The following is a 25477-nucleotide window of genomic DNA, read 5'->3' as shown; positions in this document are numbered from 1 at the left end:
TTTGACCAGTGTCCTCCATAGGTCTATACTATGTTCCATACTTTTTTCCCTCTGTACAAAATCTCTTAACCGAAAATTGCCGATCTACAAGCTCCCAACGTGTCACGCTGCAGCGCGTTGTGAGCTTGTAGATCGACTAATAGCACCTGGGGCTTTTTGTGTTATCCTTTTCACATAACCTTTGACTGTACCACCCGTACTGTTAATAATTGTGTTAATAAAGAATTCAATCAATCAATACAATTCCTCCTGCTACTACTACAATCACTCCATACCAATATTACTAATAGTAACATGTTAACATCTTACTTTGAAGGTATTTTTGCTGACAACTTGTCCATACTATTTCAACAAATAGTAACTACTAATAACAATTATTTTCCTACTATTGTACTATACTACAACTACTGTTACCACAGTAACAAATCGATCTACAAGCTCACAAAGTGTTGTGTTGTGAGCTTATAGATCAGCTATTTTCGCAGAATGTTTGCCTACAGTGACATGCCTAGAATAGCGACGCTAGGGTTCAAGTGGTTAACATGAGTCTGATTATCATAGTCTGTGTACACAGAACTAGACTAACTGTCTAGTGTTCCTTAGAACTCTGAACTGTGCTTTTCCCAAGAGGAAGACATTTCAGGAGGAAATCCACTTTTCTTTGATTCAGAATAAACGGACAAATACCAGGATTGACCCAAAAGAAAAACTGAAGGGACGTTTATTTCGTAAATGCTAATGGTATTGTGATGCCGTTCTGATCTTTCCCTCTACACCAAATGTCTCCGAACTACAAGCTCACAACGAAACGCATGGCGACGCATTGGGAGCTTGTAGAGCTGCTATTTCAGCCAAATGTTTCATGCCCAGAATTGGGACGCTACGGTTCATGCGGTTAATGCTAAGCTCACTTTTAGTTCTTTGACTATACTACTACAGTACGATACCACTGTACTACTGCTACAGCTGGCAAACTAATTAGTCTTCCTACTCCTAACCTATTCAACCGTATCACCACAACTCTGACTGATACGACACATCCACTTCACTCGCACCTTATCCTTCTCCCCTCTGCTCAGAGATAACAGCTCACCCATATACAGAAGAGACACTTCAGCAAAAGCTTTGGCCTCCCGCCATACAAGCACAAAATAAGCACACTTCACTTGTTATCCAGGGATGACGAACCAACTCAGCCTGCAGTCTGTAGACTGTCATCATGTCTTTGTGTTATTTTGTCTCAGTTCAGAATCAGAATCTGTAAACGTATGTTCACATACAAGGAACTTGACTTGCATTGCTCTCTTGAAAATAGAAGAAAAAAGTAAGAAACATATCCCTAAGATGAGAGAGAAAAATATGAAATATATATGGTATTAAAGTACATAATTTATTTTTAATAACAATCATCCAAATGAGATCAGACCATGTGTGAACAGTATTACACATATACCTGTATGTGTGAAGAGACACATACAGGCATCTATCATCTATTCTACAAATAAATATAGCATGTATGTATTACTGTAATGCTGAATTTTGTCTTATTTTCTGTGTTGTAAGTGCACTAACTGTGGAAAAGAATTTCCTCTATGAGGAAAATAAACTAAACTACTCTGATTATGAGAATTTCCTCTCTGAGGAAAATAAACTAAACTACTCTGATTATGTTGCTTCTGCTAAACTACCCTTACAGGTCCAACTACTCTTTCATAATGTGTTTCCTTTGCTTATTGTTTTACGTAAAGCACATTGAATTGACTTGTTGTTGAAATGTACTATACAAATAAACTTGCCTTGCCTTTCCATACTCTCTAAGGACTCTTACGGGGCAATTTTTATACTCTAAGGCAGGGGTCTTCTACAGGGGGTCCGGGACCCCTAGGAGGGAGGGGGGCGCCAAATCTTTGGTGAAAGGAACTTTTTTTTAAAATGTATACATTTTTAACATGAATATTTTGAACCCTAGCATCCTTATTCTGGTATGGGAACATTTACCAAAAATAGCAGATCTGCAAGCTCACAATGTGTTGCACTGCAACGTGTTGTGAGCTTCTGGATCAGCTATTTTTGGGAAAGAGGTTTGTTGTAGAGGAAAAAAGAGCAGACCAAAGGTCAAGTTTTACCAAATATTGATGTTTAAATGGTCAAATGAATCCAACATATTAAAAAGAGTAAACAAACTGTCAAATATTCTATGCAACCATCTATGAAATCTATGAAAAGGGTTCATCTGCAAAACATAGTGGCAGACCCTGCTTCATCTCTCTCTCAGCTAAGCAGTCCTTGGCCTGAAAAACATTGAAGACCCCTGCTCTAAGGGGACAATATAGAACAATATATGTACATTTAATTAATTTGTTAATAATATTAACAAATCAATTGAATTTAAGTTAGTAGGGTGTGCACTCTTTTGAATGTTACTATACTGTATACTCCTCTTCTTATAATAATACGATATACTGGGCCTTTCCTTGTCACCTTGTTTCCTGTATCTTTACAGGGACCCTTGCAGGTTTTTATACTTTTTTATACTACCAGGTATAAATGAACAAATTGAACAAAAAAACAAAACGGTTAATTTGCCTCCGATGAGTGTACAAATGGAACCAAATGTACCCGTTCAAGTCCCTTTGGTTCCATTTGTGCACTCTTCTGAGTTTACACAGTAAATTAACAGTGGGATTTTTATTGTGTTAATACTGTGTACTCCTCTTCTACTAATGCCATGGGCCTTTCTGCATCACATGGCTTCCCGTGCTACCATCGAGGCGTCTCAGTGTGACGAGGTCCTTCCCGTGCTGCCTCCGAGCCCTCTCAGTGTGACAGGGTCCCCAGCACCGTGTGATAATCAGGCTGTTGTAAAGCCCCTCGCTCCGGCTGAGGTCATCCTGCTTCATTCACCCACATCTCCTGAGTGCTCTCACGCCATCACGCTTCCTGGGACCAGCACTGGCACAGGGCCAGAACTCCGCCACCGCTCAGTGAGTGGAGGGAGGTGTGTGCGTGCGCGCGCGCGTGTGCGCGCATGAACTTGTGTTAGTGTGATTGCACGTGCGTCCGTGTATGTGCCGGTGTGAAATGTGGTTCTCCGCTTGTGTGGCCTTGCGTTAAAATCGAAGCAATTCACGTGTTTATTTGCGCGTATGGCCGTAAGAGGTTGACGCAAAAGTGGAATAAAGTATGTAAAAGTTAAAGATCAAGTGAGGGAGGAAGAGAGATTGAAAGAGAGAGAGAGAGAGAGAGAGAGAGAGAGAGAGAGAGAGAGAGAGAGAGAGTTAGTGAGTGAGTGAGGGAGAAGAGAGAAGAGGAAGAGAATGTCTACTTGCTTTAACACAGCTTGAACCCATTAGGCCATGTGAGCCCTCCACACCCTTCCCTTGAGGAGTGCACGTGTATGCGTATGCACATGCGCACGCACGTACGCGCACGCACACACACGCACATATGCACACACGCACACACGCACACGCACACGCACACGCACGCACACACACACACACACACACACACACACACACACACACACACACACACACACACACACACATGAACGCACAGAGCGTCACTCCGGCCTATGGAGGATTGCATAAGCGCAGGTTGATGTAATTTTTGGGGGCTAACCTTCACTACAAGCACTCTTGAGAGACAGAGACTGAGAGAGAGAGAGAGAGAGAGAGAGAGAGAGAGAGAGAGAGAGAGAGAGAGAGAGAGAGAGAGAGAGAGCTAGGGTGTGAGTGTGAGGGTGTTGCCTGAAAAGCAGTTCTATGCCCCTACACACACACGCACACACGCACGCGCGCGCGCGCACACACACACACACACACACACACACACACACACACACACACACACACACACACACACACACACACACACACACTGACCTTCAAAGACAACTCTGAACATATGCTTGAACGATCTGCCATATTCACAATCGGCCAACATCATCATTCATACAGGCTATTTTAGCTATTTTCATGTGACACCGTTGTAGATGAAGTATAAAAGAGTAATAAATAACAATAATAATCAATTTAGGCGATAATACAAAATCAATTAGAACTTCTTCACATTTAAAAAATCACACCCAGTGTGAAGTGAGCGGTGTGGTCATCACAGTGATGGAAGCTCACTTTTTTTTTTAAGTGCATAGTCCTATTTATAGGTTATTAATTTCATCATGTGTCTCGCTAGCCAATCACAGTGCTGAATAGAGTCAGCCAATAGAGTCAGCCAATCACAGTACAACTAGGGGTGTACTAATGTAGAGGGGTGTGCTATTATGAGCCAATCACAGTACAGCGAAGGGTGTACTAATGAGGTGTGCCAACCCCACTTATAGGAGCGGCTACACCGCTCAAAAACGTAATTAAAAACAAGCTTTTAGATGTATTCAATTAATCAAAGAAGTTATCAATAGAATGATTGCTGAGAGAATAATCGATGGTTGCAGGCAGCGCTATTCCTCTCTTCACAAACCACCTTCCTACATACTGTACATGCAGGTGAGAGGGAGGGGGAAACATGTGGGACTGCTTACTGTGACATCTGATAGGGGAGTTCCCTAAAGTTTAACCACTGTGATGTCACATCATGTCAGCGGTGCTGAGAGCTGGGCTCAGCACCGTACATCAGTCACACAGCAGAGACAGCCACCTGCACGGATCAGTGCAGAGGAATGACATATATGTGATGTATATTTTCACATGAGATGGTGTGTAGGGTAAGAGCAGACAATCCAACGCTTTATTTATAAAGACAAACTGTAGGAAAATGTAGAGTAAGACACCGGACACTGCAAAATGGTGAGTATCAGTTTATCTCTGAAAAAAAGACCCTGCCGCCTGATTTATACTTAATGTGTCTCACACATAGCAAATCTACACGCTCACAATGTGTCACAGTGCAACGCGCTGTGAGCTTGTAGATCTGCCTAGTGCAAGACACGATACGCAACCAAGTATAAATCAGGCCTGATGGCCTGAAGACAGATGCTCGGGTGGAATTTGATGTGTGCATGTATCTGTGTGTACTTATGTGGCTCTCAATGTGCATCTGTGCGTGGCTGTGCACTTTAGTATTCTTTTGACTAAATGAAAACACAGAACACGCTGTTTGTTCATTTTCTGTGGTAGTTAACTGAGTGGTAGATTTTAGTTTTTTCTGTGGTAGTTGACTGAGTTGAAAGCCTGTTTCAAGTTGTACATCGACAGCCTTACAAAGCCCCCTTGGAGGGTCCTGAATCCCCCATACCCAGTCTAATACCAACCTCAAAGGGGGCATTACCTCCTAAGCCCCTCTAAATGCCAGTGGGAAAACAGTGGGATACTAGAGATTAAAAGCGCAGCTCTAAGTCGGAACAGGACAGACTCAAAACAAACAACTGACTGGGTGCCTGGTGACCCAGTCAGTTAGTGCGCAGACCATACGCTCCTAGTGAACGTGAGTTAAAATCCAAGCCCCATCTTGTCGCGCATGGCTCTCCTCTTTCTCTCTAGTTTCCTGTGTCTCTACACTGACCTATCTGAAACAGAGCATAAAATGCCCCAAAATATCTTTCAAAAATAAATAAACAACCGACTGAAGAGTGAGAAGGGCTTAGAAAGATATGTTCTTGAATCATCAAGCAGCATTTCGGGCCTTTTTAACCCCTCCCTGCTCTTTATTGATTGACTTAACACAGAGCAGGCAGCTCACTATGTAAATCTGAGGTAAGTAGGTTGATGACATAGCAATGCATACATTCAAATAGCACACCTTCAACTAGCAGGCAACACAGATCCAGATATGGACAGTTGGGACATGCTTGAAAGTATTTGATATGTAAACAGCCAGAGCCTTATTCCATTCAAAGCATTTCAAAACCATCTTGCCAGATACGAGGCTAACCAAACACTGATATTTATGTAGGTATTCAAAGAGCAAGAGAGATGGGAGATATGGAGATGGGATAAGGAGCGAGAGAGAGAGTAAAAGATAGAAAGATACAGAAAGAGAGAGAGAAGGACTCATTAGTTTGGAACTGCTTGCATGGTGCAACGCAAATTCCAAGGCTTCTCTTTTGGGTTTTTTCCTTGGAGCCAAATTTTGAACCTGTTTGAAGTTGTGCATCAGTAATGGTTTGACTGGGAGAAAGCCTCTCGGCCTCTTCTCCCAAATCTAGCTCCTGGGGACGGTTATTAAGAGAATTATTAGCAGAATCCTGCTGAAGATAGCAGTAATTCAAATGATTAACATGACAGGCCTTCGCTCTGTCTGTGAATTATTAATCTTTAGCCCATTTTACATCCTGAAAGAAGAGGTGGCAGGCCGGCTGATAAAAACCTAATTATAACCCCTGGAGGAATTGGTCAAACACAGAATGACACAGAATAATTAAGAGAGAGAAAGAATGAACAACTATGCCAACGAAATCTCAAATTCAACTACTTCTTGACCCCTCATTGGTGATATTTCTATGCTTTGACCATTTCAGTGCTCCTGGGGAATGTCAGGAGTCACAGATGAGGCAAAAGTCATGCATCTGTGTCACCCGGATAACTGCAGAGATACTGTAACACTGACAAGTAAAAAATGTTCATCTGGGGAGTTTTTGCTAGCAGTCAGCAGCACTGTTGACATTCAGAAGTCCCAGCCAGTGACCTTCCACTGACTGTTAATGTACCCATCACACAGAGAGCACACTACACAATAAAGTCTCATATTCTAATCCCATGTTGTACACTGAGGCCAAACACTCCATCCCAACATGCCATCCATTTGGGCCCATTTTCACACTCTCAGAGTTAATCAATACCAAAGAATTTACTGTTTCAGTTTTTTGTTCACTCAACACAACTTGCCCATAGATGACAACAAGATTGCACCATCCGAGGTTGGTTTCCAGCTGGAGACCTGTGTTTCATTCCCTCACCCAGCCCTCAGCTTCCTGTCTCAAACGCTTCACTAAATTATCTAAATTAAACAAATACTGCGTACAGCGTACAGCATAACCTTTTTTTTAAATAAATCCTGAGTGATAAGCGAAAGGATGGGACACAAGATACAGAAACAGCAACAAGAAATTGAAACATTGACCTTGTTTACGGTGGTTGGTGTCCATGGCCGAAACCTGTGACTCAGAGCAAGTGTTTCCTCTTCCTCCTGCTGAGGTCCCTGCTCCACAGCCGCCTTGTAGATGTAGCCACAGTTCCTCCCGAGGATGGAGCGAAGCCCCTGGCACAGGAGCACGCTGGGGGTGCAGCCCATAGCACCTCCACCCCCACCACCATGCAGATGAAAAACACTTTCCACCGTCGGACCAAAGTGAATCTACAGTCAATTCTGGCCTTTCCCGCGGTTTGGTTCAGTCCCCGATGCGCTGAGAGCCAAGCGCGAGGAAGCGTTGATGGTTTCAGATCATGTGACCTTGTGAAGTTCAGAGCTACTGAAAAAAATCTTCTTCCAGAGCTCCAGATCACCTTGCACGCGTGTTACCGCCAGCTGTGTGAGACGACGTCAAATCCAGTCCAACCTCATCCTATTTACTGAGGTGCTGAGGTCAGTTGAGTGGACTTTTAACAGTCATTCTGGATGGAAGACACGCAGTGACAGTCACGCTCAGTGCCTCAGGTCACTGAGCGTAAAAAATAATCCCCTGCTCAGCTCTGATAGTCATGATCCACTGGGAGGGACGGATGCTCCTCTGAGGCGTTCATCCAGGACCAGACGATGAATGGAGAGTGAGTTTGCGGAGGAGAGAGTCTGCGTTCCTCATTCAACCAGAGAAGGGCGTCGACTCTCTTTTCCTCCCATCATCCTTTACTCCGGAGGATGCTCGAGGCACTCTCTCACTTCTCACTTCTCTCTCTCTCTCTCTCTCTCTCTCTCTCTCTTGCTGTTATGCACGCTTGCACTGGCTCGCTGGCTCTTTCCTCTGCCTTGCGCTCTCGCTCTCTCTCTCTCTCTCTCTCTTCCCTCTCTCTCACTCATTCATTTTGACTTGTTTCTCTCTCTCTCCCTCCCTCTGTCTCAGACCTTAGTCATTTCCCTGACTGTACGCTTTGTCAACAGTGAGATTGCACTGTAAATGGCAACAATGCGTCACAAAGATGCTTGCACACAACCACACTGACTTGGAATGAATGTTTTGCTCTCTTGTTAATGTACTTATGCACACGTGCATGTGCACCCACAGACACATAAACACAAACACAGGCACAGGCACAGGCACAGGCACAGGCACACGTCACACACGCACACACACATTCTCAAAGTTTACAAGGGATGCAGTCATCTTTCTGATGTAATTTGCAAGTTATAAAAACAGAAGTGATTCAACCTTGCCTCAGCATGCGTTGCCAAGCCCACAGCCATTAATCTGCCATTTAACACATAGAAAGAAAGTGACCTAATACGCATAATTTGTCATAGGAAAGCCAAGATAAATCGGGCAACATCAAGCAATCAAACATTAATTATCATCTGGTTAATGACACCATAATTGCTCTGTGAAGAAGCAAGGATGCAAGCAAAGGATAGCATCCTTATTTACAGTATGCATGGATTATGTAAATGCTTAAACTCTTTTTTTCCCTCTTTACTGCAAAAGCTTGTGTGAATATTTTATCAGCTCTTTACACAATACACTTTTAAGTGGGCTATTGTAGCAACATCTGTCAGCAGGGATGCAAATGAATGAAGAGCACAAGCAGAAAGGTGCACAGAGACAAACAAAACAATTATACATGAATTCGATCAATCAATTGATTGGTCGGACGGACGACCGGACGGATGCATGGTCAATCAGTCGGTCGATAGATATATAGATAGATGGATAGATATACTGATACACACAGCTTTTATCAATACAATATATCTTAACATTTTTATTTGTGGGATGGCAGTACTTTGCAAGCTTTGACGTGACTTGACAAAACTTGTCTTGCCAGATCTCACCACTTCTTTTTTTCCCTTCAAATAAAAGATAAAAACTACTATAATGGCTGCAGTGTGTTTTTTCGGAACTTGCTGTCATCCCACAAGCTCAAGAGTGTCGCACAGACAAGCCCACTGCAACCTCCCAACATAAAAAGAAATAATTACATTCTAGGTCTGATTCTCCATAAGATGCATTAGCTTAATGAAGGACACGATAGAGCCAAACTGCAACCCCACAATGTACCCAATAACCTCTCTCTCTCTCTCTCTCTCTCTCTCTCTCTCTCTCTCTCTCTCTCTCTCTCTCTCTCTCTCTCTCTCTCTCTCTCTCTCTCTCTCTCCATGCAAAATGTGCCAAACCAGGATGTTAAAGCTACCCTCTATAACTTTCCTGTTCTACCCCTGCAGATTCAGACCCGGGTCTCCTGAGCAAATTCTGACATTTTAACCACTGAGCTAATAGAGCCTGCCTGCTTGCTATGGGGAGAAATTACATTTTGACCTCCGGGCACTACCATTTAAGTTGTCAACCAGTCATGTCAAACCAAGACACAGGACCAACATTTCTCAATTGAAGAGCAGGGAGACCAAATACAACCACCCCAATGGTATAAGTTATATTATATTAACTATAAACACTACACAAAACAAACACACACACACACACACACACACACACACACACACACACACACACACACACACACACACCAGACATATATATATATATATATATATATATATATATATATATATATATATATATATATATATATATATATATATATATATATATATATAGTTCAGAGTTCAGCACCAATGCCAGCCCCGGCCACTGGGCCAGTTCATTGAGGGGAGGTATGTACCTAGGTCTGTTCTTAATCAGCTTGATGTGATGACACCTGCGCTCTAACAGGCTGGAGACAGCTGCACTGAGTTGGTTCTGATCAAGCTCTTGCTATAAAAGGTGCTCACTCCACCTCTGTTCTGGCTGGCTCTCCTTGGTGGAAGGACTTCTGCTCGGGCGGTAAGCGACATACTCCACTTCCTCAACATTATTTATGTGATTCAGACATAAACCTAATCTTGTGTTTTCTTTTTTGTTTGTAGGCAACATGGGATGCTCTTATGTTTATTGGAACGCTACCCCAGTCTGGGAAGAAGTTGTTTGTTTTGTTTGATTAACTCCCCCCAAATACATTGTTACTTTGTGAGCTTGAACAGTCTTTGACAGACAATACAACTCCACAAGCCCCTGGTGATGTGCTAACCAAGTTATCACCTGAGGACGACTGTCGGGTCTGGCCTCTGATGTATTGCACCATGGCTCCTTGGAGCCGACACAGACCGACGGCTCTGGTTCCGCCTGTTGCCGCGTCTGGTTCAGGGGTCTGGTGTCACCGTCTTCAGAGACGGCCACAGCCTCAAACTGCTCAGCAGGGATCTCCATAGGTTGACTCTTTGCTGCGCTGTTCTTGGCCTCCAGCTCACTGAGCATCCGTTTGCAGATGAGCAGATGGCCAAACGGAGCCTGCCGTTACCCTTTCAGCTTCAGGATGACGTCACAGAACTGCCTCACCTTCTCCCCCTCCACCTGCAGAGCCACTGCCGGCTCCTTGTTCACCTGGATCCCCTTCAGGATGTTATCCTCACTGGTTTTGTTGACTAGGATGCCACACGAACAAGATCCTCATGCTTGTTTCTTTTCTCCCTCATCTTCTGTTTCATGTCCTCCAGACTGTTCTAGCAGGACTTCTTCTGGCCCTGTTCCCTCGCCATCGCAGCAGCACTGGTAGGTTAGGGGCGGTCTTGACACTGGTCATTGAGGGAGAAGAACATCCTGTGACATTCATCAGCAGGAAGCTGCTGAAACATGAGAAGAACTACTCAACCGAGTGTCTGGCGGTGAAGTGGCCCACACACCACCTGAGGTACTACCTATGGGGCAGGGAGTTCACCCTCGTGTGTAGCCATGTCCCGCTTGTATGAGGAGGAAGGACCTGAAGCTCCCAGCCCAGGCGAGCTTGGGGGGCGGGGGGGGGTGTGTGTATGTGGAGTGTCGCTGTCTAGATGCCCAGGTGAGCGCTTCCACCAGGTTGGCCAGAGCTCTGAGGGAAGAGTTCAGAACCAATGCAAGCCCCGGCCCCTGGGCCAGCTCATTGAGAGGAGGTATGTACCTAGGTCTGTTCTTAATCAGCTTGATGTGATGATACCTGCGCTCTAACAGGCTGGAGACAGCTGCACAGAGTTGGTTCTGATCAAGCTCTTGCTATACACAAATCCATGGAGCGCTGCCCTGCGCGCATCCATTGCTACGGTGTCAGACTCAGTTAGCTGCTGCTGCGGTGTCAGTCAGCTGCAGTCACTGACTGCTCACGTTACTCTTTTACCTGCTTTTTACTAACTTTTACTAACACTAACTTTACAAAAATGTACAGAAAATCGGGAGAACCACCTACGTCAGGTGCCAGTGGGCTAGTTTATGGCCGCTCTACTAACGTCAACAGACTGACAAGACCGCAGCAGCAGCAGATATGGTTGCGCCACCTACAGGGCAGCGCTCCGTGGATTTGTGTATAAAAAGTGCTCACTCTCCCTCTGTCCTGGCTGGCTCTCCTTGGTGGAAGGACTTCTGCTTGGGCGGTAAGCGACATACTCCACTTCCTCAACATTAGTTATGTGATTCAGACCTAAACCTAATCTTGTGTTTTCTCTTTGTCTGTAGGCAACATAGAACGCCCTTATGGATATTGGAACGATATCCCAGTCTGGGAAAAAGTTGTCTGTTTTGTTTGATTAACTCCCCCCTCCCTGCTGTTGTAAAGAATCCCCCCCCTCCCCCCCAATAAAGTGTTACTTTGTGCACCTCTGTCTTGGTCCAATCAGTCTTCACCAAAAAATAATATATATGTATATGTGTGTATTTATATATATGTGTTTATATGTATATAAAGAAAATGTGCTGTAACTATAAGGCAAACTCGAAAAGAGACCTTTTCTGTACTATTTGGATACTTTACCCGTCCGTCACACCTGAGGTTGATGACGGCTGAACACCATCCCCTCCATTTTAAATTTGTATTTATTTAAGTTTGATTCTTGTCTTTCCTTTTTTTTAGGCGATTATGTAATTGTGACAGGCCTATGCATTAATTGACCTGGCAGGAACCATTTCACTGAGCCATTATGAGAGACCCTCTGAAAGTTCAGAGAATTAACAGAGCGTTTCGCAATGACAGTATCGGCTGAGAAAGGTCACTGTACATACGAAACGAACAAACAACAAAATTAAAACATTGTGTGTGTGTGTGCTGGAAAATACAAATCCCTGAAAGTCAGCAGAGCAAAATAAAACACTACTCAGATGTCCATTCACTTGGATTTAACCAAATAGCACATTCTTCCGCGGCCATAAAGTTTTTATTTTTTAATAAATTTGTACTCCAAAATCCCCCTGTTTCATGCTTAGTGAAATGCCTTTTCCCGTTGGGAAAGTCACTGGCTGCATAGCTCCGTTTGCAGGAGCAATCTGGATTTCATCGACAGATCTATTAAACAGGAATGACGTCACACTCTCTCGCACTTTTCTTTGGAAGAAAAGGACCAACGCCAGTGTTTAAGCTCTGTCTCCTGGCAACAAAGAACTGTCATTTCAGACACAAATCTTGCAGAGAAAGGGGTGGACTGAGGGGGGGCTGTTGAAAAGCAATCAATGACGGTATACAATATGAAGATTTACCTCAGTTTGGTACATTCAACCTCAAATGCTGCAATGTAAGAATGCATGGAAAGATTTCCTTCATATAGAAAACAATGGTGAAAGTAAAAGACCACAGCTATGCATGGTCATATAGACACACACACACACACACACACACACACACACACACACACACACACACACACACACACACACACACACACACACACACACACACACACATATTTGGCCTGTGATACACATCCCTTCTATTAGAAATAAAATGATCAGTTAGAGAAAGTGCTAAGCTCTGTCTTTACCTCTCTAGGTCTTTACAACATGATAGGTTTACTTCAATAGTACCTAAGATACAGTGATAGACATGGATATGCATCACTGCCGCCCCCTACAGGTCAACCCTATTAACTGCAATAACAGAGACACTGGATGACTCACTGGAAAAAGAAAACGCTGCCAGACTGAGCTGGTTTACTTAACCTTTTCAAATAGATACATCTCTAAGGAATGCTCACTCATATGCCAAAATATTACCAGATAAACTGCAAGCCTGTGCATACTTACGCCACACAGTAACATCCTCAGTGTTAGTTTAACAGTCTAGAATTCCACTATCACACTCTTTAGAGTCTGGACTGGAGAGTGTACTAATGGACATTTTCATACTAACCTATTTCCCCCCCACAAAAATGAATCAGCCCAGACATCTGTCTTACAAAACTAGAACTCAATTATATTAAGGTCAACCAAGAAGGCAGGTTGAAATGGCATTTTGTCATATTCTGTGCAGTTCTTGAGCTTTAATACTAATAGGGGAATCATTTGGAGAGGAATGGCTGTAAGTGCAACATTACAGCTAGTTTCTTCTATTCTTTGCTTCACAAGTGTTCTAGGCCAACACGTTAATCAGATACCTAAATTTAGACAAACATTAATGAGCATCCCAAAAGAATCTGGGTTACTCTTATATGAATGTGTGATATATTGAGTTCCTCATTACGAGTGCCCTGTAGGTACTCATGCAGACTGGGACAGGATTCTTTTTGCATGGTTTGATTGAAAAGCAATTAAAAGCTCTAGCTAGCCACTAGGGTTTATCTATGTTGAATAGCCTCTGTCCTCTTGGCTAACCAATAATCACAAAAGCACTACCACACTGCTACCATTGTCTGGGCTCCAAAACTGAGTGAGTGTTGTGGACAAGGTTACCTACCGTAGCTGCACATATGGCTTTAAGACAAAATATTCTCACTGTAGTGTGAAAATAGCAGCTTTCTAATCTTAAGACTATATTTTTGCTCAGAAAACATTCATGAATAGGTCCAAGGAGAAATAATGGGGGCACCAGGCAGCAAGATTTATAATACAGAAACAATAAATACAGCGTAGTCCACTGCCTTCGGTGTTGTATTAAGTGAAATTGCCTTTAAAGGACAAGTCTTTAGGTGTGATTTGATCCCAGGTCAGCAGCGGTATGTGTCATTCCACTGAGCATCTTTATGGCTACACCTCTATATACAAAGACATTTAATAGGCCACAGGCTTTCAAAGTGGGGGCTGAGGTGGGAGGGGGGGGGGGAATCGGAAAGGAGGGAAATAACACAACGTGCACAAGCAAATTTGATCTAAATTCAAGTTCAGTTCATAAAATAATTGTGCCACTAAAACCACGTTCAACCTGGTATCTCTATTTTGGGCATGTCATAATTTTCAATATTTTTGACTATGAGGCAATGACTATTTGGGGATCCTTGGCATGGAAAGGTCTATAATAGACAACTTTTGCTTACAACCATAAATACATTCCTGATAAAAACTAAAGCAGTCCAGTGAGAAGAAGAAAATAAAATATTAACTCCTTTCTAGTGGTTAAACTGCAGACACATTAGATCCATTCCCCTCTACACAGGGAGTTCACTTACAGACTATCTAATCCTATACAAATACTTTCTTGTGAGCACTTAAGGGTTGCTAATACCTTAATTCCATGCAGTGTGTAATATGTTCCCATTCGACACATTCCTACTCGTGCAGGCATGCACACAACACACATGCTCATAGCGCAAACTCGCTCGGTCAGACGCACACATACGCACGCATTCCATAATGCATAAACATATTGTTACAGTACATGTCACGGTTGACATAAGTAGGCTACACATCCAGTTCAATGAGTTCAAAAATGTGAAACAACATGACCATGCATTTGGTTGATGATAAAACATTCATTTCCAAATATTTTATAAAAAACCCAAATTTTATTTTAAAGCTACAATCTGTACGTTGTATGTCCTCTCCCAAATAAGAAAGGTAATTGCACATACCAGGGGCGGGGTATTGGGCTCATGAGCTTCAGGCAGGGCTACTTGTCAACAAGTAGGTGTCCTACCCGACACTAGGGCCTAAGAGTAGGGAGACAACCTCCAACCACTGCAGATGTGCTGGTTATATATTGTATTAACATACTAGGGATGCAAATTATCGATCAATTCATTAATTGATAATTGATAACCTTATCAACCGATTAACCGGTTAACTGATAAGCGGCGTTTTTTTAAATCTGAGAATCTTAATTTCAAATTAAAAAAAAAATCCTAAAAAAAAGTGCTTAGGAGCCGAGATACAGCCTTTTTCAGTAAGTTAAACAAGAAGTGAATGGAGCAGAAAATCTTCAAATCATCATATCTTGGGTTCTGGACATAAAAAAAAAAAAAAAAAAACGAAGTTTTTGTTTTATTTTTATTTTTTTTCAATTAATTGTTAATTGTTTGATTTAATCGGATAATTTCTTAATCGATTCATTCGATTAATCGATTAATTGTTAACATCCCTATAACATACTCTACCATTCAGATTGGTTAAAATAACCTTTTATTAGTTAACCACATGAAACCTAGTGTCCCCCTATTGCGGGGCAAACATTTGGCAAAAATAGCAGCTCACAATGTGTTGCGTTGAGACGCATTGTGAGCTTGTAGCCCAGCTATTTTTGACTGAGATTTGGTATAGAGGGGGGGGGGGGGTTGGGGGCCTAGTGTAGACCCCTCGGGGACACTGGTAAACAAAATATAATAGGTTTTAGTGGTCAAAATAAGTCCCAGATTGCAGCTTTAAAGATGATCCATTTCCTGAAAGGGTTGTATCAAAAGTGAACCAAGTTCAAACATATTTTGTGTTAAGTGGGTTTGTATATTTTGGGGGATAAAAAGGCAACAAAAAGAAAACACAGAATGGAAGCTGAACTTTGACTATGACTCTATTGTCCCATGAAGCAAACATGGTTTTCCACAACAAGAGACCAAAGGAAACCTCACATAAGGATGTTGCAATAAGCTGAAATGAAATCTCCCATTCACACATCATACAGACACTCAGCATAAACCCTGAAGGCCCTCGCTGAGGTTGAAAATAAAAACGCAGCCAACTCCCTAATAACAAGAAAAACATGTGACATGCAAACTGCAGAAACATGTCTTTTGCACGCCCGCTGGCTGAAAAAGAAAAAAGAAAAGAAGAACATGCTGATGAGCAAGTTCTCCAGATTTGACTGTGATTGGCAATATGCCCAAATCTGATTACTTGGTTCACCAATCCTTCAGTCACTTCAGATGGTGATCTTGATTAAGTCTATTGATCGTTTTGGAGGGCATTAAGTGTGTGTGTGTGTGTGTGTGTGTGTGTGTGTGTGTGTGTGTGTGTGTGTGTGTGTGTGTGTGTGTGTGTGTGTGTGTGTGTGTGTGTGTGTGTGTGTGCGCGCACGCGTGTGAACGTGTGCCCGTGCGCGCGTGTGTGTTGACATACATTTGTGAAACTGAGGATGAGTAGGAACAAAATACAGTGTGAGAGAAGAGAGAGGCCGTGTTTATGCGAGCACAGGGGTGGTAATGACAAAGAGAGAATGATTTAGCCCAAATAAAGGCATGCATTGCAACCATACAGCCAGTAAAGTCCTGGCCTCAGTGTGCAACAACACCAGCTTGTTCTGCTTCAAGTGAGCCCTCTATAATCATGATACATTTATGCAATATTATAATAGGTCAGCCTTGCTGCAGCAATAGCCAATATGCACACTATCTTAGTCTCCACCAGTTCTTTTTAGTTCAATACTATAATCAGAACAAATCCTCTAGAATAGACTTGACCTGGGGTTCAGTGGAAAATGGAAATTGGAGTGCTTAAGGAAATTAGATAGAAATGGGAGGCAAGGCGGCAAACGATGGCACTTTCCACTCTTTTAGGTGTAAAGCTGCAATCCAAGAGGCGATTCCTTCTTGGATGAGCGGTATAAAAGTTGGTCTCTTGTGCGTTCAAATCTCTGGGTTCAAATCCTGGGTTGGACCTGCAGCTTTTAAGAGTGCATTTTAAAGCAGGCACAGTGGATGAAAGAGTGTGTGAATGTGTATGAATTAGGGCTGAAAGCGATATTTAGAACCAATAACCGATTTAATCTTGCTCATGTATGTTAATTGAATAAACAATAAGCAGTTTTTCTTTTTTATATATATTACTATTGTTATTTCTTACATATCAATGAATCACAAATAATAATCGGCTAAATCAATTAGTTTCATTAACCACTTAACCCTGTGTTATACTTCATTGTACAATGGTGGTGTACAAAAATAGTGAAAATAGCCAATTTACAAGCTCACAATGTATAACACCGCAACGCGCTGTGAGCTTGTACATCTGCAATTTTCAGTATTTATAAAGAAAAAGTTTTCATTAATCATAATCGAGGCAAACGTTTGAAATAACCATGATATTGATTTGAAGACATACACGTATTGCCCACATATTGCCCAGCCATAGTATGAATGTACACTGGATGTGTGTGAGGGTGTGGAGCATTACACAGTCAGCGAGGAGGTGAGGAGAGGGCAGAGCGAGGTAGGCCTTGACAAACCTCTAAGCCAGCAATTCCTACAGTTGGAAGTGCTTATTAAAACTGCAGGGGCCGTCTTTTTACTGCTCTGCTGCTTGGCTCCTGAGCAGTCTTTGTTTACAAGGTATAGTTGAAATCCCACAACGCCAGCGTTAACTACAGCATGAGTGCATATATGTGGGTTTGTGTACGTGTGTATGTCGGCTATCTGTCCACTATTCCATTGGTAAAAAAAACACTTGCGTGCAGCGTGTGTGTATTTGTGCTCTGTCTATCCGTATCGCTCCCCCTATTAAAAACCATGCTGTTAGTTTACTCAAGTGTAGCTGAAAGCCCACCATGCCTGACATAACAATTGTGTATCTACGGTATCTGTGTGTCAGTGAAGCACACTTTGTTTATGCAGGCAAAAGGCATCACTTAAGGTCCTCCACATCTCCTGTAACGACAGGGCGAGTGTGTGTGGATACCCTGAACATTTGTGAGTGTTCACTTAACTCTGAGTGTGTGAACATGGACCGTCAACTCTCAAGAGTTAAATTAACCACTTAAACCCTCTGGTCTTAGCGAAACGGAGTTGCACCTGTACTCTGACCACTTTTTTCTGTCTACGCTAAATCTCGCTTCGCCAAAGATTGTCGATCTACAAGCTCAAAACTTGTTACGCTGCAATCCAATGAATAGGAATGCTGGGGTTCAAGTGGTTAACTCTTACGATTTTGCAGTGTACATTTCCACCTCCCTCCATTATAGTTGACAACCCATCACACAGATACCTACGCTGACTACCGTGCGTGTGTGTGTGTGTGTGTGTGTGTGTGTGTGCGTATGTGTGTGGTGTGTGTAGGTGAGCTTGTCCCTCTCACCCTGCCTTGCCCTTTCGATGATAAGATGATAGCCTATATGCATGCATTCATAATTGATAGGACTCACGGGATCCCAGTGTGAAACCACTTAACAGCACAGTAAAAATCCTGAGTTTTCATTTAACTCTCACAGTGTACAAATAGACCCTGAGAGTTGAATTGACACTCAGGATTTTAACATGCAGGTTTTAAAAATAACCAGACCACCTCCCACCACCTCATTAACTATTAAACAACGCACAGAGATCCGACAGCCATTGGACCCTTTCAGCTCCATTTGTACACTCCCAGAGTTAAAGTAACACTCAGGATTTTGCTGTGCAGGTTTAAAAATAGCCAGGACACCTCCACCAACTCTTTAATTATTGAATAAAGCACAGAGATGCGACAGTCATTATAGCAATGCACATGGGGTTGGAGGTTACAGATTACTTTATAAATGTTATTTTGATAGATTATCAGGAGTACCAATTAAGCACACAAACCCTAGTGTCCCTATTCTGGGCATGATGTCATTATATAGGCAAACATTCCTCAATCAAAGTCTGATTTTTATATCTGTTTCACCACACAAGGAGAGTGAAAGAAATCAAGTGCTACATCCAGTTCCATGATCACAGAAGTTGGTTTCATGAAAGTCCAACCTTGCATTACACGAGTTACATTGCAATGTACTGTAAGGCAATAAATATTTCAACATCTGTAGAATGACAGCATGTGTGCGTCATCTGGATAGTACTTCATGCTTTCTCAGTGGTGCTTTCAAACCCATGCAATCTTAAGTTAGTTATGCAGTAAGTTTTTTGTCTTTTTTTCCTTCACCACAGCAACATACCAGCTGGAATGTACTTATGGAACGAGTTTGATGTGAAGAAAACATGCGCTGACTGGAATGATTGTATCACAATCTAAGTCAAGCTAATCTGTTCTTGCCGGATAAAGTTTCCTTGACATTTTGCTTGTAGATTAGCTATTTTCAGCAAAGCGATTGAACAAGGGTTCGCAAACTTTTCAGGCTGTGCCCCCCCAAAATAATCATATTTGAACTGGGACCCCTCCAAAATAATCATATTTAAACTGGGGACCTCCCACCCTGACAACCACAATTGTAGGAGTCGAGGCATTACATTTAGGTTGACTCAGTTCTACAGATACTTATAGGGAAACTAAACTAGCCGATCTACAAGCTCACAACGCCTCGAACTGCGAGGCGTTGTGCGCTTGTAGATCGGCTATTCTCTAAATTTGTGCCTCTTTCTTAGGTAATATTTGACAATTTGGCCAATGATTGACCATTATTTTATAGTATAGTTTGTTGATTACCTTTGATGCAGTAATGGTCTTATTAGTAGTTTTTTAAATTTTATTTTAAAGGTATCAAAATGTCATTAAATTGTCACCTGTGCAGTCTGTATACACTTATACTGTATACACGTACACCCCAAAATTATTTGGGGTCCCGACCACTAGTTTGGGAACCACTGGTGTAGAGGGAAAATAAGGAGTGGGCCAAGGATAGACTCCTGGGGGACCCCGGTCAACAAAAGAGGTTAACAAGTCAGACTACTTCACCATGCTGTGGAAATGGGCACCAGTGACAGCTGTGCCACGACTCTCTGCTCCTTATGGAGTACGTATGGCTGAGACACTAATGAATGTGAGGGTAACATGATGACCCCGTGCCCAACCCTGATATCAAACCGTTAGCACTGACGTGATCCCACAGCCACTGGTCAGCGACAAGGGGTCTGGATGATGTGACCACAGCCCCACAAGAAATACCAACCTCAGTTCGAGACTACTATAGATCAGGACTAACTAGAAACTAGAATTAGAAAACTGTGCACACATGAGATAAGACGACGGGTATTTTTTTGCCAAACTATATTATTGACCTCCTCAGTTCTCACATCAGAACAATTGGATTTAGGTTGAACATTTGCAAATGTTTCCTTTAAGCCCTGATACCAGTATATATATTGTTTCCAATGAGGGCAAAGCAATAGCCTCAATCAGCCCTCGACACTAGAGTTTCTTGAACAGAAGGCCTCTAGTTTGAATGCCTGGACAAACTGAGAAAACATGGGTGAGGAAAGTGGAGGACAAAAGCTGCCCCCCTCCTCAACAGCTACTGTCGGGGTTCAAGTGGCACTGGCACTGCTAGCGGCCTGAAGTAGCCTAGATGCCAGTTTTACTGCAGTGTGAGTAACCATATCAGTGGTGTGTGAAGCCGCATGTTGCTGCTAGAAGTGTATCTATAACTCAGTCACCTTTCCCCAGATATGTGTTAAAAACCAGGAGTAAGATGTGTTTTCACTGAAGGTAAAACAAGCCTTCATTCAACTCTGGGGATTCACAACAGAGGTCTTTTGTGCGACAAGATAAGAAGGATTTCATGGTCAGAGAATGTACTTGTCAAAGGAACACAAAGTGAGAAGAAGTCAGGGAAATTGTAAACAGGTCTCGAGTAGTCAGGCTCTGCACTTCCACAGAGACATGCTAAATGGCTTTGATTATTTCATTACATGAATTAACCGGCGGGGAAATGGGGCCGGAAAGGATTCTATAATTGATGGAAAAGAGCATTAACCTGAGTGACATGGACATATTGATCATCATTATGCAAGTTAACCAGACACCGAAAGATTCCTAGGCCCGCTGACACCTGGGGGGTGCACCGATGAACCAATTTTTAATGACAAAGTAGCCAACTTTATTTTGGAGTACCTCCTCTGATACCGAGTATGAGCATTAATACAGCTATTTCAGATGGGTGGGCATTTTCAGAGCATGTTATTTCAATGATCGATCGATCGATCGTGTTCCGGCTTGGATCAATATATTTTAAGTTGCTATTTGTTGCAATGAAAATGGTTTTAAAGAAAACATACCTTGAAGGTCTTTTTAGATAATTATTTTTATATTAATGTTATATTATCAATAAAATTAGTGTTAGGATGTTCTGCCAATTATTTGGGGGCCCACTTGCAACATCCTCATGGCCCAGGCCCTGGCCCACAGGTTGAGAATCAATGGTGTAACTAGCTTCTTATATATCTCCAAGACTCTCTGCCTCTTCCTCACATAGAACTCTGAAACAACAGCTCTATAGACACTGGCCACTCACTCAGTCTACTACATCACTTAGAGAAAACGTCCATCTGATTAACAAAACATATTACACATACAAAGCTGACAAAGCTGTGTGTGTGTGTGTGTGTGTGTGTGTGTGTGTGTGTGTGTGTGTGTGTGTGTGTGTGTGTGTGTGTGTGTGTGTGTGTGTGCGTGCGTGCGTGCGCGCATCCTGTGTGGAAGAGGCAGGTGTGTACAGGTTGGACTGTTATTTCATAATTGTCTGATCGCAATTATTTTGCATAATCGTCATAATCGTTTCCATGTTGAAAAATGTTCATACATTTCCAAACGTGTGAAGAAAGCCAAAAACAAACATGTCATGTAATGTTTGTGACAGCCCTATATACACGTATTATCTGTTAAATCTATATAATAAATAATATATATAGGACAAATTGTAAACCATAGTCAACCACGTCCGTAAAGGCAGAAACTTTAGTTGTAGTAACGATTTAAGGAGGGGGATGTTTGTTTTCATGCAACACCATCCATTGTGAAAGTTGTCTAGTGCCTGTATAGGGCGGGACGCTGCCTGTGACGTATACTTTGCTAAACTATAAATAACGTGAACATCCACTGTGTGTCCTGTGGATGATTGCTCAGGGATTATTAAAATAAGAAATAATGCACCTGCTGCCAGCGAGCAAAAGAAATATGACACTTACTGGCCACAGTGGCCAGGTAGTTTGACAGAAGCGGCGGTGTCACACACACGCGCGCGCGCGCGCACGCACGCACGCACGCACGCACGCACACACACACACACACACACACACACACACACACACACACACACACACACACACAGGCAGGGATGAATGCAATATCTCTGCCCGGCAGAGATTATATTAATTATAATGTGTCCTTCCGACACATCCCTCCAGGTTATGGGAATGATGGCTCATGCAGCCGTCCCTTCGGGTTAAGGGAATGATGTTGCCCTTTGCAAGTTGTATTTACTGGGGACGACTCCGCGCAGCAAAGTACTACACAGTGCACATTTAACCACTTAAACCCCAGGATCCATATTCTACGGGAAACCTTTCGCAGAAAATACGATCGACAATCGTGTTGTTCAACTATTTTCAGCAAAGATATTTAATGCAGACCGAAAACAGAAAATACGCTAGCATAGAGCCCTGAGGGACTTCGCTCAACCATACAGTGTTTAAGTGATTAAAATACTCCAAATGTACAGCAGGTAAACTTGCCATCAACGAGCTTCACTTTGGTGTGTTCCAGGGCCCCCGTCCAGCTCTGGCCCCTGAATCATTCAGGGACATGTCCTCATTGAGAGTGATAGCAGAATGGATACTATACCAGGGCCTGCTTAAAATGCAATGATATTAACAGGCAACCATCTGTGGCTGTTGTATTCCAGGTGAAACCAAGAGCCAAAGTAGGGATTTGAAGGATAAGTTATTTGAGGAAGCAAAGGGTTCTAATTCTCGTTGTGTGTGTATGTCATTGCCACGGCTATTTCCGCGAAGTGCAAACAATGCTTTCCTAAAAACTATTCCTCAGGCAGAAGCAAAAACTATAATTTAGCCTGACACTTTCATCTTTGATCACGTTCAACTTGAGGAACAACCTTTGCCAATTTTTATGTACTTCTGCATCTCATACTTCTTGGACACTCACAAAGCTTTCCCTAACGATGTAACATGTTACAATATTTCCAAAAGACTATGGTTGTGAATTGTGAAAACTAAATTATGCCCTAACTGATTAGTGATTATCCATACATGTAACCCTATCAGATGGCTATAGTTTCATACTGTGTATACAATAGTAACACCCAGTCAGAATGAAATAGTGAATGTTTCACTGTCATACAGCAGTCATTACTCGGCTGTTTCAGATCCTATCAGGTTGCAAGGTGCATTCTACTGCACCTGGGTAGTCAGATGACGCATGAATTAAAGAAGAGGTGTGACTGTGTGTGTGTGTGTGTGTGTGTGTGTGTGTGTGTGTGTGTGTGTGTGTGTGTGTGTGTGTGTGTGTGTGTGTGTGTGTGTGTGTGTGTGTGGGTGTGTGTGGGTGGGTGGGTGGGTGGGTGTGTGTGTGTGTGTGTGTGTGCGTGCACGTGTGTGCTTGCCTGCCTGCCTGCCTGCCTAGGAGATGGAGATAGGCTATACATTTCAGTTACCTGGCAACCCTCTTTGTGAAAGTTGCAACAACAGACTATTTGCTATAATTAATATGTCTACCCACAAATAATATAGAATATATGGGGCTAACAAATATATAAATATAGGCTTATATATCCTACTATTAAAGGTAGGGTTTGCCCCTTCCACAACCACCTCCCCTCTCTCCAGTTGTGACTGTGTGAAAAGATGGCAGTTCGCATAATAAAACATAGGCCTACTTGTGCACAGTGCTGGAAAGTAACTAAGTACATTTACTCAAGTACTGTACTTAAGTACAATACTTTTACTTCTACTCCACTACATCTCAGAGGCACATATTATACTTTTACTCCATTACATTTATTTGAAAACTTTAGTTACTAGTTACTTTGTTTGTAAATTTTGATTATTATTACAAAACATACTAACCACTTCTTCAGCCCTATATATATATATTTCGGCCATTTGAAAATAGCAGATCTACAAGCTCACAATGCGTAGCATCTGCTATTTTCAAAAGATTTGTATACATTTGAAAACTTGAAATGGGACATTCTGCACCATGAGTACTTTTACTTTTGGTACATTAAGTACATTTTGATACCAATACTGTCAATGAATTCCGGATTTTTAAAAACTTGTAACAGAGTATTTCTACATTGCAGCATTGATACGTTTTACTTAAGTATGGCTCCATATAGGCTCCATGACTTACCATCAACACCGACGTCCTGACGACCTCGGACACGCTCTGCCTCAGCTCTGCTGCGGTGCCCGGTTTGTTGAGACCCCGCGTGAACTTCCTCGCCTCCGGAGCAGCGGCAGCCGAAGCCATAGCGAAGCCCACCGTTCATCAGACACACACAGACAGACAGCCTAGAATAATGTGATGAAGAAACACTGTATAGTGTGTGGGAGCTGCTCAGCAAAGACAGATGGTGATGATGGTGATGCGTCTCCGGCTGTCCTCCCTCTGTTGAATTCGCGGTGGCGCTGTTTTGGTGATCACTGCCATGATGATTCTGTTTTATATTATGTAATATATGATTATGTTTCCATAGCTATCATTCACAGTCCGAGAGAGAGCGCATATTGTGCCTGTTTTGAGTGTTTTCTACTGCAGACCTCTCTCCAAAAAAATCCTCTGCTGCTGCGGCGCTACTGTCCCGTCAACGGATCCGTGCGCTGCGTGCGTGCGCGCGTCAGGAACGCCCCCCAGTGGTGGAAAGTAACTAATTACATTTACTCAAGTACTTGAGTAAATTCATCCTAATTCATTCATCCTCAAGTACTTGAGTAAATGCGTCGCGATGCGACGTGTTGTGAGCTTGTAGATCTAAAGATTTTAAACATAATGATATCTGGTGAAACAGGACATTCTGCATAATGAGCACTTTTACTTTTGGTATATTTTGATGCCAATACTTGTCTTTTGTACTTTTACTCAAGTACATTATACCGTACTTTTACTTGTAACAGCTATATATCTACATTGCAGTATTGATACTTTTAATTAAGTAAACAATATGTACTTTTTTCCACCATTGACGCCCCCTCGCTCCCATGCACAGCTGGGTCTGCTCATTGAGATGGCTGAGGCTCTGGGTCTGCTGATACAGCACTTTAGTACTAGGCTTAAAACACTGTTAATTATAAACAGGGGCTACATAAACGCAATTCGTTACATTCTTATGTTTGAACGCCTGCCTCCTCATACAGTCCTCATACAGTCATTCATCAGTCTTTAGAATGCAGTGGCGTAAAGTAACTTAACTACGTACATTTACTCAAGTATCTGTCCATTGTGAGTTTTTATTTT

The 25477-nt window shown here is 42.5% G+C and overlaps 1 protein-coding gene across 2 annotated transcripts in view; it reads right to left on the bottom strand.

The window, feature by feature from the left end:
* The window catches only part of LOC311040910 (dedicator of cytokinesis protein 9-like), a 98360-nt gene extending 73540 nt beyond the window's left edge, over positions 1-24820 (bottom strand). For both annotated transcript variants that reach the window (XM_084051325.1, XM_084051327.1), the window contains exon 1: positions 24374-24820. In XM_084051325.1, the coding sequence (XP_083907451.1) occupies positions 24374-24493 (120 nt within the window). In that variant the 5' untranslated portion in view covers positions 24494-24820. The remainder of the gene's footprint in view (positions 1-24373) is intronic.
* Between the last annotated feature and the right edge of the window lie 657 nt (positions 24821-25477).

Source organism: Gymnoscopelus microlampas (assembly GCF_963454915.1).
Source record: "Gymnoscopelus microlampas genome assembly, chromosome: 24".
Taxonomy (NCBI): domain Eukaryota; kingdom Metazoa; phylum Chordata; class Actinopteri; order Myctophiformes; family Myctophidae; genus Gymnoscopelus; species Gymnoscopelus microlampas.
The sequence above is the reverse complement of the archived record's forward strand: the minus strand, read 5'-3'. Positions and strand labels throughout refer to the sequence as shown.